Source organism: Perca flavescens, chromosome 11 (genome assembly GCF_004354835.1).
Source record: "Perca flavescens isolate YP-PL-M2 chromosome 11, PFLA_1.0, whole genome shotgun sequence".
In the NCBI taxonomy this organism is placed as follows: Eukaryota; Metazoa; Chordata; class Actinopteri; order Perciformes; family Percidae; genus Perca; species Perca flavescens.
Window position 1 is genome coordinate 21,849,120 of NC_041341.1, and position 12,013 is coordinate 21,861,132.

Consider the following 12,013-nt stretch of genomic DNA (forward strand, 5'->3'; position numbering starts at 1 on the left):
ATGATTTACAGAAGATTACACTCCTGCAACACAAGAATTTGTTGGGCGTTGCCTTGAGCCAATCCTGCTGCTGTGTGCTCACAACGAGAATGATTCTCTGCAGTTAAATTACCTTTCTTTGCATAAAGGAAAAGAGTTTTGAATGCTAAGAGGGGATTTTAAAAGATGGAGCTTGCCCAGATGTGCAATTCAATTTGCATAGAGATGTAATATACCATTGAATTTTAAATATGAATTGCTTCTTCACAGGGTGTTATCAGAGAATTGTTTGGGGAGATAACGATGAATGGCAGCTTTTAAGGGGATATTGGAAAAACTATCGGTTTTGGCATTCTCTCCATCAGAGCACCGGCTGCTACCAGATTGGATTATGAAATCTGCACGCTGAATGGTAGGAAAGGGATTTTAGGTTAAAGTAAGATTTAATATATCGCTCAGTGCTAATCAATCACCAGCCAACATGAGCAGTGATTTTTACTGTGTCTGCATCTCTACATGTAATACACCAATATTATTAATTTTACGTCTGCAGAAATTGCAGCTTTATTTCAAGCATGACCTGGTGGACAAAATATGAACATTCTAGTCATAATTGTGTTTGCCCTGAATGCAGATGAGCTTGGATCTCGTTTTAAATGAGTACAAAAATATTTGAATATCTTGGTCTTGCCAAGGGTTTTGGAGTCACTTTGTTTCAGATCAGTGGTGATATTTTTCTTTCTATTGCTACCTGTGATATAATATTTCATTATTTCAGAAGGCATGCCAAGAGGGTGATGTGATATAATATCCACTTTGTAAACAGAGCTGACAGGTAAATACTGCAGAAGCTCCAATGTTTATGAGAGTATGATTACTATTATTCACAGTAATAGTCATGTCCAGGTTACATATCAACTTTTATAATCCAATTCAAATCTTTGGACAAATGTATTATGTTTTCAACTATGAGCAGGCAGGTGTGTCACTTGTACCAGAACACAGATTCCAGTCATGTCAGTGGAAACAGAGCAGCAGTTCCACAAAGGAATATTTCAGAGGGATGACTCTTTGTCCCAGGACTGTAATAAGGTCTGAAGTCCTGCAGTCATTTAGCAAGGCACAAGCACCAGTTAGCCACACTGTGGACAGCCTCTCCACTAATGGGCTGACCTACATTCCTGTAGCACCAAACTTTTACTGCTAAATGCTGCTGGCTTACAACTGAGACAGACACAAAAAGACTATTATTAAAATTCTCATTTTTTTTATCTATTCTAGTATGATTGTGCACAAAAAAAGCACCAAAAACTGTTGTCAAAGAAGAAGGGGTGTGGTTTGAACATGTATAGCTCTGGATCTCTAAGTTTTACAGCAAAAGCTGTGAAGATGAGAGACAAACATTTCATTTGTGTCCAACATTTCAAAACATTCACAAGTACACATACTGCAGCTCTAACAGTGCGTGTGTCTGAAACTTACATAACGTATCAGAAATACTTTACTACTTAAACTGGTTACCACAAAACAGCATGTGTGAATAATTATTCTTATGACCACTTCTTGGTGTGCGCAGTGATAATGACATAATGTACAGCTACATACAGTACATTTATCACCACATCACCTCTGCAATAGCTTAAAAATCATGATTCTTGGACACTTTCCTAGCAAGTTTTACACCTGACAGCCACTTCTTGCTTTTAGACTTCATATTGTTCCCTGGACTTTTCTTTCTTCCACAACATACCTCCCGATGGCAAACTCTGGCTCTTACTTTCTGTCATCGCTCACCTTTAAAAAGGCAGACGCACAAACTTACCAGTCGTCACAGACATCTTTCTCAGAAAAAAAGGTTCATCTAAGATCAACAGCTAAATGTAAACATCAAGATCTAAATGGATTATAATCTATATGCAATTATACAGCAATATCCCTGGTATACCTAAATGCAATGTATACAACAGATGTTGGAGTAACGTCAAAATGTCCAAACTGTTGGCAGGATCTTAACATAAAGCCCCAAGGGGGATACTGTAGCTGAAATCCAGTGGCATGTTGGAAAATCATTGTTCAGAGGAAATGCTGTGTTGACCAAACTCTAAGTAGAAACCCACATGAGCCACAATAACTAATGATTTTACCAGAAAGCACACACACATTTGGGATGAGTGACCTCTACATCAAACAGAGAGCATTACTGTACAGAAGAGAGATACAAGACCTTCCACTGCAGCATGCAATTGCAGCAGCAAGGTCCAGAATGCTAAAACAGCAGGTGATGATACAAGGGAGCCATGTAATGCAAAAAGATGAATGAAAACATACCTGTCTCTCCCCACAGAGTGTCGTGGCTATCAACTTGCACAGCATGCTCATTATTCAACACCAGCAAGCCTCTCACAACCTGCCAAAAAAGAAACCTAGATTAATGGTATACAGTGTCAGCATAATATATCAAATAAACCTTCAAGAGGTTATACAACATGCTAATGTTGTAGCAGAATAGGAATAGCAAAGAAAAGGGATAACACTGCCTGAAAAAAAAAAAAAAAACTTAAAAACACATCAGACTAGAGAACCACTTGTCTCTGAACCACTGTATGAGGTTATGTGAGTTGTGTCCAATCTGATTAGTACTTTGACTTTAACAGTGTCTTCTTTTACATGTGGGTTGACAGCTTAGTTTGGCCCAGTTCTGTTATTCTGAGCCGGGCCTCGGGATCCCATTCCAACTAATGAGGAAGCCAAAATAAACCTTGAGCCTGCATCACACCTGGGCAGCCAAAAGCACTGCACCGCGATCAATCCCTGAATCCTGCTTTCAGACATACAAGGCTGAATAACACTTGGAACCTTTATCATCACAGAGAACAAGATTTGCTCAGATTATATCTATAGTTCCCTCTGCTCTTTGAAATTCAATGTGGAAGGTTAATTCATTTGTTTTCTTGTTTCGGGGGACTGGTGAGGGTTGATTGTGTGTAAATTAAAATATATGCATGTGTGTCAGTCGGACCTGTGTGTGTCCCATGCTGGAGGCTGCTATTAAAGCCTGCTGAAGAGCTTTGTTCTTCAGAGCGCAGTCCTGCTGCTGCCCCTCAGAACTCCATTCTAGCTCCAGCAGGTACTGGATAATCTCTGGGTGTCCTCGGAGAGCAGCATGGACCAGTGCACACTGACCACTCTTATCTACATGATTAACCTGGTGGGAATACAACATGGTTAGTTTTATTGGCCTAAAGATATTTCTAAATCATCTTTATTTATAAGACTAGAGGGTTAAAAATGTGGGCTCCTCACCTTGCCCCCCCTCTTACAGAGCAGCATGACTAGTCCCAAGTGCCCTGCAGCGGCTGAGAAGCAGAGGGGGTTCATGCCATTTTCAGACACCACATCTACACTGGCCCCGAACTCGAGCAGCAGGGAGGCAATTTCCTGATGACCGAGGTGGCACTGGGCGCAAAAGCACTGGCGCGTTGTTCAGGACCTCTGTACGGTAGTTCACGTTTGCCCCACCCAGCATCAGCAGGCGGCTCACCTGATTGTACAAATGAAATGCAAACACAGACAGCTGGTGTTGGAACAATGTTATAAGTGTTACTATCTGTGAGCTTGTATTATCTGTAAACCATTCCATTTTATTGCATTAATAAGCCCTCTTATGTTAAATGTCTCTTTTATTGTTTACTTTTAAAGATGAATGTAATTGCCTGAATTAGGAAACAAAGGACTGACAACATGCTGCCATGCTGTGATTTTAAAGTAAAAAAATCGGTCTGTATTCAAACATGTCAAGTCAAGTTTATACATACAGCCTAATATCATAAATCCAAAATGAACTTGCCTCAAGGGGATTTACAATATGTACAGCATACAACACCCTCTATCCTTAGACCCTCCATTCTAATAAGGAAAAACTCCCAAAAAACCCTCAAAAAGGGAAAAAAATGGAAAGAGCAACATAGGAAGGATCCATCTTCCAGGACAGACAGAGATGCAACATATGTTGTGTGCAGGGTCCAAAATTAACTTTTTTGTCCACCAAATGGCTAGTGAATGTTCAAATTTGACCAGCCACTCAATAGATTACCAGCTGGTAGATGGTGCCAACTTTGGATCCTGGTTGTGTGTACAAAATCAACCCAAATAGCTAAATTAAATATGAAAAATCAGGATGACAAAATTATAGATACATTTTAAACATATCTGAAGAAAAATATCTAGTAGGATCATTTGAATTTTGTATGCACTCATTTTTTTCTACACTATTTACAACATTACACAAGGTAATCTTAAAGTATCTTAAGAAAAAAATTTGATCTTGACTTACATTTTAAATAAAGAACATGGCAGGAGTTTGTTATACTGGAGGTGCAACAAGATGGGGGATTAAACCATTTTCTAAGCAAATTTTTTTCCAATTTATGACATTCAAGGATTTGTGAACACCATGGGCAATAACTAATTCAAACAGCAGCATAATCTAGATCTCCGACTAAGATACATTTGATTTTCCCCTCGTAGCTCATTTTAGTGCAAAAGCTCTTATTGCTTCAGCTTCAGATATTTTTCACCAAGGAAAGGTCAGACACAAAATGAAGTGGTCACATTCTACTGAATGCACTTATTAAGTGTGTTATTCTCTTCCGTGATGAGGAAATCAATAATAAATGCTTAGTCAAACAGAACGGAGCGGAATGAGTATCTGACAAAAGGAAATGAAATTGTGTGCTTTGTGTTGAATCCAATCTGGAATAAATTAACAGCAATTCTCTGTTTTTCCCCAGAGGACAGAACAAGGTCATTCTGTAAATGTCGCTTTGAGTGATGTTAAACTTACACACAATAACTCGCAAATAGACAATGAGGATGACAACAAGTGATGGAATACCATTAAACCGCTGAGAAAGTATGTGGGATAATTTCACTTCAAACCAGAATACATCATTGTGACATAATCTAGGAAAGGCCAATGATTTTCTCCCCCTCAAAACTAAACTGGAAGGGCTCCAAACAAAAGCAACAAATCATTAATAGACTATCAAAGGAGTCAAAACCGTAACTGCATATCTGAATAAATTATACAGTAAAAACATATTTATGGTAAAAAAAAAGAAAAAAAAAAACAGTTTATCCTTGTATTACTTTCTGTGCCCCATTCATCTGCTGACATTTTAACTCCTCACGTTTCTCAATTTCCTGCTAACATTATTCATTTTCCGTGTTGCTTATATGAGAATAAGAATGCCTGGGAAATATCTAATGCTTAAAAAGCTAATCACTGTGTGGAATAAGCAACTGACCAGTTTTAGTCTGGAAATATTATTACGTTACAAGATATAAATGATATTACAGTTGGCCAAAAAATGCAAACTGAATGTATCTGCCTTCTTTTCTTTTCTTCTTGTGTTCAAATAAGCGGTTGGCATCCAACTGTTTTTTAATCAACTAACATAACACTGACCGTCTTTCATCACAGACACACTCTTTTCACTTGGTCTATATTCATTGCTAACATGAGATACACATACACCCTACATCTATTTATCTAGTTTTTCCGTAATCCTGCCGACAGACAAACAAACTGAAAACATCACCTCCTTGGCGGAAGTAATAAGGACAGTTTGGAGGTGAAGAAGAAAAGTTTTCAGCTTTTATATTTTTACCGTCCATTTAAATTACGTAACTCACTCTGACTAACTATTTGAGTACTAATTTACACTTTTGCCTGCCTGTTTATGGTATTTGGCCTTGCAGACAAGAGATGACCATGGATCAATTATTCTAAATTAATTACCATTTTGTCATCTAATCAGCTAATGGGCTAACTGTATCAGGTCTAACAGACATACAAGAACTGGAGAAGAGCTGGAGAAGATCTTTACCTTAACGTTGGGTGTGTAGAGATTCCTCAGGGAGGCCAAGGCTGCAGAAAGGCCATCGGCACTGCAGCTAATCCACAAAGCCTGCAGCACACTGGATGACACACCTGTTCTCTTACTGAGGCCCTACACACACACACACACACACACACACACACACACACACACACACACACACACACACACACACACACACACACACACACACACACACACACAAAGACATAAACACACACACACACACACACACAAAGACATAAACACACATAAAGTCAATGAACATAAGTTGAACAAGCTGTCTTCACATCCTATGGCTTCTCCTCTGGTGAACTATTTTATAGTCACACGATACAGAGAATGAACAACATTAATTTTCTAGAAGGGATGGATTTCAATCAAAGATGAATTTAGAAAGCTTGTCTAGCTTCCATAGCTGTACCTTGAAGATGTGTGCTTTGAGGATGTGGTGCCCCAGCTCCATGGTCTGTTGACGATTCAGTTTCCCCTCTTGGCGGGAAAGCATGAAAGCCATAAGAGCATGGCCAGTCCTGGGTGAGGAAACAACAAAAAGGATACTCAGCTGTAAAAGAGAATAAGTAACAAATATAACTAGAACTGCAAGCAGTTATGAACGGGGCCCAAGCCTCCGACGCCGCCCGTCTCCATAGCCGCCAGCCTCCGACGCCGCCAGCCTCCATCGCCGCCAGCCTCCGACGCCGTCCGCCTCCGACGCCATTCGCCTCCGATGCCCGTCGTCCGCGATGCCCCCGGCCGCGCCAGTCGCGCCAAGAAGCGCGAAGCTGCGCCGATCTTGGGACTCCAAGCATTGAGTAGGGGGGGCACACGTCGGTGAATATCGAGAGGTTTGATGCGCGAGGTCTGCGGTACTCTGCTTTTGAAAATGTAGTGGTTAACAGTTCGTCTCCATGCATGCACAGACTGCTTTTAACAATTCTCTACTATAAACAAACTTCTTAACCCCCCTGACCACAGGGGACAGCAGAGAGAAATGAGAGAGTGACTGAGAGGGTGGTGGTCCAAAAGTTATGGACCAAATTCGCCAAATTTGGTACAGCGCCTCGGAACGCCATGCCGAGCGAGCGCCACAAATTTTGTGTTGATTGCTTTTACTGTGGCAGAGATATCGCAATTGCATATTTCCCATTTAAATGCATTGAGTCAGTGGGCGAAACAAATAAACGTTGCTTATAGCGCCCCCTAAAGGTTGATCTTCGCCAAATTTGGTAGAACGCCTCGGGATGCCATGCCGAGCGAGCACCACAAATTTTGTGTTGATTGCTTTTACTGTGGCAGAGATATTGCAATTGCAAATTTCCCATTTAAATGCATTGAGTAAGTGGGCGAAACAAATAAACGTTGCTTATAGCGCCCCCTAAAGGCCGATCTTCGCCAAATTTGGTACAGCGCCTCGGAAAGCCATCCCGAAAGAGCACCACAAATTTTGTGTTGATTGCTTTTACTGTGGCAGAGATATTGCAATAGCAAATTTCCCTTGAAATGTACTAAGAAAATTGGCGGGAAAACAAATAAACTTTACTTACGGCGCCCCCTAAAGGCCGATCTTCGCCAAATTTGGTACACAGTATCGTAGTGGAATGGTGAACAAGGATCTCAAGTCATTTGGTGATAAATTTAAATTTAACCGAGATATGATATGATACGTGTGTCGTAGCAGCTATCTAGGACAATTTGTTTGGTTGTCAAATTGGCATACTTCAACGTAACAAAACGATTTCCATAACTTTTTGTCAGGTCCATCTGGAGATGCTAACTACCAGGTTTCGTGCAGATCGGTCGAACGGCCTAGGGCGAGTTCGCGAAAGTTGGTTTTGCCGCGTTCTGCCGATACTGCGAAAAAACGTTTGCGCGGAAATGGGCGGGGCCTATATCAGGCAATTCAGCTTGATTCAAGGAACACGTGGATGTAAGAATTTCTAATGTGTGATGTGTATTGTGGGAGTTAATGACAAAAAACCATTACAGCGCCACCTAGTGGTCCACATGTGTAATTTTTGGTAGGTGTGATCCATGGCCCATTGTCCATCTACCCTGTCAATTTAAAGTTGTTCACATTAGCGTAAGTGGTGAATCTAGAGTTGGGTCACATTGGGTCCCATAGGCCACGCCCACTTTGACCCCTCGGTACTCCATTCTAGGGATGGCCTCAGGATTGGCCCCAGATGGTACCCGTCAAATTTCGTATAAATCGGATGAGCCGTTCATGAGATATAAACTTTTTGTAGTTGTAGCGCCCCCTAGCGACCAATTTTCTTAAAACGCATGGGGTCCCTCCAAAGGGGCATGGCAAAGAATAATCTAAAGTTTGGGGTTGATAGCTTTCATTTTGGCTGAGATATGGCAAAGTTGGTGTTTTCTTAGTTAGCTACGCAAATTTGTTTGTGCGTTATATGCGCAATTTTATCGTATAAAATTGATTTCCATAACTTTTAGTCAGGCCAGTCTGGAGATGCCACGGTCCAAGTTTCGTGCAGATCGGACGCCGGGTCTCGGAGGAGTTCGAAAAAGTAGGTTTTGATAAATTGCGATTTTAAAGGCATAAAAGTCCAGGCGGAAATGGGCGTGGCCTATATCACGTGATTCATTTGGATCCAGGGAACGCGTCGATGTATTGTTTTTGAATGTCGGGTGTACGGTTTGGGAGTTATGGGGCCAAATGCGTTTTTTCTGCTATAGCGCCACCTAGTGGTGGAAATGGGTGAATGTTTGCGCCTGAGGTCGTTGCGGGGTTTTGGACCAGTCCTGAAAATGGCAACTCCCCACTATGTACGGTTTAGGCTGCAGCCGGAGTTTTAGGCGGAGAAGAAGAAGAAGAAGAAGAATAACTAGAACTGCAAGCAGTTATGAACGGGGCCCAAGCCTCCGACGCCGCCCGTCTCCATAGCCGCCAGCCTCCGACGCCGCCAGCCTCCATCGCCGCCAGCCTCCGACGCCGTCCGCCTCCGACGCCATTCGCCTCCGATGCCCGTCGCCCGCGGCGCCCGGAGCCCGCGCCAGTCGCGCCCGAAGAAGCGCCGGCTGCGCCCGATCGCGGGACTCAAGCATTGAGTGGGGGGGCACACGCGTCGGTGAATATCGAGGGTTTGATGCGCGAGGTCTGCGGTACTCTGCTTTTGAAAATGTAGCGGTTAACAGTTCGTCTCCATGCATGCACAGACTGCTTTTAACAATTCTCTACTATAAACAACCTTCTTAACCCCCCTGACCACAGGGGACAGCAGAGAGAAATGAGAGAGTGACTGAGAGGGTGGTGGTCCAAAAGTTATGGACCAAATTCGCCAAATTTGGTACAGCGCCTCGAACGCCATGCCGAGCGGCGCCACAAATTTTGTGTTGATTGCTTTTACTGTGGCAGAGATATCGCAATTGCATATTTCCCATTTAAATGCATTGAGTCAGTGGGCGAAACAAATAAACGTTGCTTTATAGCGCCCCTAAAGGCCGATCTTAAGCCAAATTTGGTACAGCGCCTCAGAAAGCCATCCCGAAAGAGCACCACAAATTTTGTGTTGATTGCTTTTACTGTGGCAGAGATATTGCAATAGCAAATTTCCCTTTGAAATGTACTAAGAAAATTGGCGGGAAAACAAATAAACTTTACTTACGGCGCCCCCTAAAGGCCGATCTTCGCCAAATTTGGTACACAGTATCGTAGTGGAATGGTGAACAAGGATCTCAAGTCATTTGGTGATAAATTTAAATTTAACCGAGATATGATATGATCGTGTGTCGTAGCTATCTAGGACAATTTGTTTGGTTGTCAAATTGGCATACTTCAACGTAGCAAAACGATTTCCATAACTTTTTGTCAGGTCCATCTGGAGATGCTAACTACCAGGTTTCGTGCAGATCGGTCGAACGGCCTAGGACGAGTTCGCGAAAGTTGGTTTTGCACGTTGCGCGATACTGCGAAAAAAACGTTTGCCTTGAAATGGGCGGGGCCTATATCAGGCAATTCAGCTTGATTCAAGGAACACGTGGATGTAAGAATTTCTAATGTGTGATGTGTATTGTGGGAGTTAATGACAAAAAACCATTACAGCGCCACCTAGTGGTCCACATGTGTAATTTTTGGTAGGTGTGATCCACGGCCCATTGTCCATCTACCCTGTAAATTTAAAGTTGTTCACATTAGTGTAAGTGGTGAATCTAGAGTTGGGTCACATTGGGTCCCAAAGGCCACGCTCACTTTGACCCCTCGGTACTCCATTCTAGGGATGGCCTCAGGATTGGGCACAGATGGTACGAATCAAATTTCGTATAAATCGGATGAGCCGTTCATGAGATATAAACTTTTTGTAGTTGTAGCGCCCCCTAGCGACCAATTTTCTTAAAACGCATGGGGTCCCTCCAGAGGGGCATGGCAAAGAATAATCTAAAGTTTGGGGTTGATAGCTTTCATTTTGGCGGAGATATGGCAAAGTTGGTGTTTTCTTAGTTAGCTATGCAAATTTGCTTGTGCGTTATATGCGCAATTTTATCGATAAAATTTATTTCCATAACTTTTAGTCAGGCCAGTCTGGAGATGCCACGGTCCAAGTTTCGTGCAGATCGGACGCCCCGGTCTCGGAGGAGTTCGAAAAAGTAGGTTTTTGATAAATCGCGATTTTAAAGGCATAAAAGTCCAGGCGGAAATGGGCGTGGCCTATATCACGTGATTCATTTGGATCCAGGGAACGCGTCGATGTATTGTTTTTGAATGTCGGGTGTACGGTTTTGGGAGTTATGGGGCCAAACGCGTTTTTTTCTGCTATAGCGCCACCTAGTGGTGGAAATGGGTGAATGTTTTGCGCCTGAGGTCGTTGCGGGGTTTGGGACCAGTCCTGAAAATGGCAACTCCCACTATGTAGGTTTAGGCTGCAGTCGGAGTTTTAGGCGGAGAAGAAGAAGAATAATAAAAACTAGAACTGCAAGCAGTTATGAACGGGGCCCAAGCCTCCGACGCCGCCCGTCTCCATAGCCGCCAGCCTCCGACGCCGCCAGCCTCCATCGCCGCCGCCCAGCCTCCGGCGCCCGTCCGCCTCCGGCGCTTGTTCGCCTCCGATGCCCGTCGTCCCGCGATGCCCCGGGCCCCGCGCCAGTCGCGCCCAAGAAGCGCGGCTGCGCCCGATCGCGGGACTCAAGCATTGAGTAGGGGGCACACGTCGGTGAATATCGAGAGGTTTGATGCGCGAGGGTCTGCGGTACTCTGCTTTTGAAAATGTAGTGGTTAACAGTTCGTCTCCATGCATGCACAGACTGCTTTTAACAATTCTCTACTATAAACAAACTTCTTAACCCCCCTGACCACAGGGGACAGCAGAGAGAAATGAGAGAGTGACTGAGAGGGTGGTGGTCCAAAAGTTATGGACCAAATTCGCCAAATTTGGTACAGCGCCTCGGAACGCCATGCCGAGCGAGCGCCACAAATTTTGTGTTGATTGCTTTTACTGTGGCAGAGATATCGCAATTGCATATTTCCCATTTAAATGCATTGAGTCAGTGGGCGAAACAAATAAACGTTGCTTATAGCGCCCCCTAAAGGCCGATCTTCGCCAAATTTGGTACAGCGCCTCGGAAAGCCATCCCGAAGAGCACCACAAATTTTGTGTTGATTGCTTTTACTGTGGCAGAGATATTGCAATAGCAAATTTCCCTTTGAAATGTACTAAGAAAATTGGCGGGAAAACAAATAAACTTTACTTACGGCGCCCCCTAAAGGCCGATCTTCGCCAAATTTGGTACACAGTATCGTAGTGGAATGGTGAACAAGGATCTCAAGTCATTTGGTGATAAATTTAAATTTAACCGAGATATGATATGATACGTGTGTCGTAGCTATCTAGGACAATTTGTTTGGTTGTCAAATTGGCATACTTCAACGTAAAGCAAACGATTTCCATAACTTTTGTCAGGTCCATCTGGAGATGCTAACTACCAGGTTTCGTGCAGATCGGTCGAACGGCCTAGGACGAGTTCGCGAAAGTTGGTTTTGCACGCTCTGCCGATACTGCGAAAAAAACGTTTGCGCGGAAATGGGCGGGGCCTATATCAGGCAATTCAGCTTGATTCAAGGAACACGTGGATGTAAGAATTTCTAATGTGTGATGTGTATTGTGGGAGTTAATGAC

General features: G+C 43.1%; 1 protein-coding gene across 1 annotated transcript in view; it reads right to left on the reverse strand.

Annotated features, from left to right (window-relative positions):
* Nucleotides 1-11,030, reverse strand: part of LOC114563654 (protein TANC1-like) — a 21,045-nt gene extending 10,015 nt beyond the window's left edge. Inside the window, 7 exon segments of the mRNA XM_028590451.1 lie at nucleotides 2,308-2,386; nucleotides 2,999-3,184; nucleotides 3,283-3,444; nucleotides 3,446-3,520; nucleotides 5,868-5,990; nucleotides 6,304-6,412; nucleotides 10,879-11,030. Of these exon segments, the coding sequence (XP_028446252.1) occupies nucleotides 2,308-2,386; nucleotides 2,999-3,184; nucleotides 3,283-3,444; nucleotides 3,446-3,520; nucleotides 5,868-5,990; nucleotides 6,304-6,412; nucleotides 10,879-11,030 (886 nt within the window).
* Nucleotides 11,031-12,013: the final 983 nt, after the last annotated feature.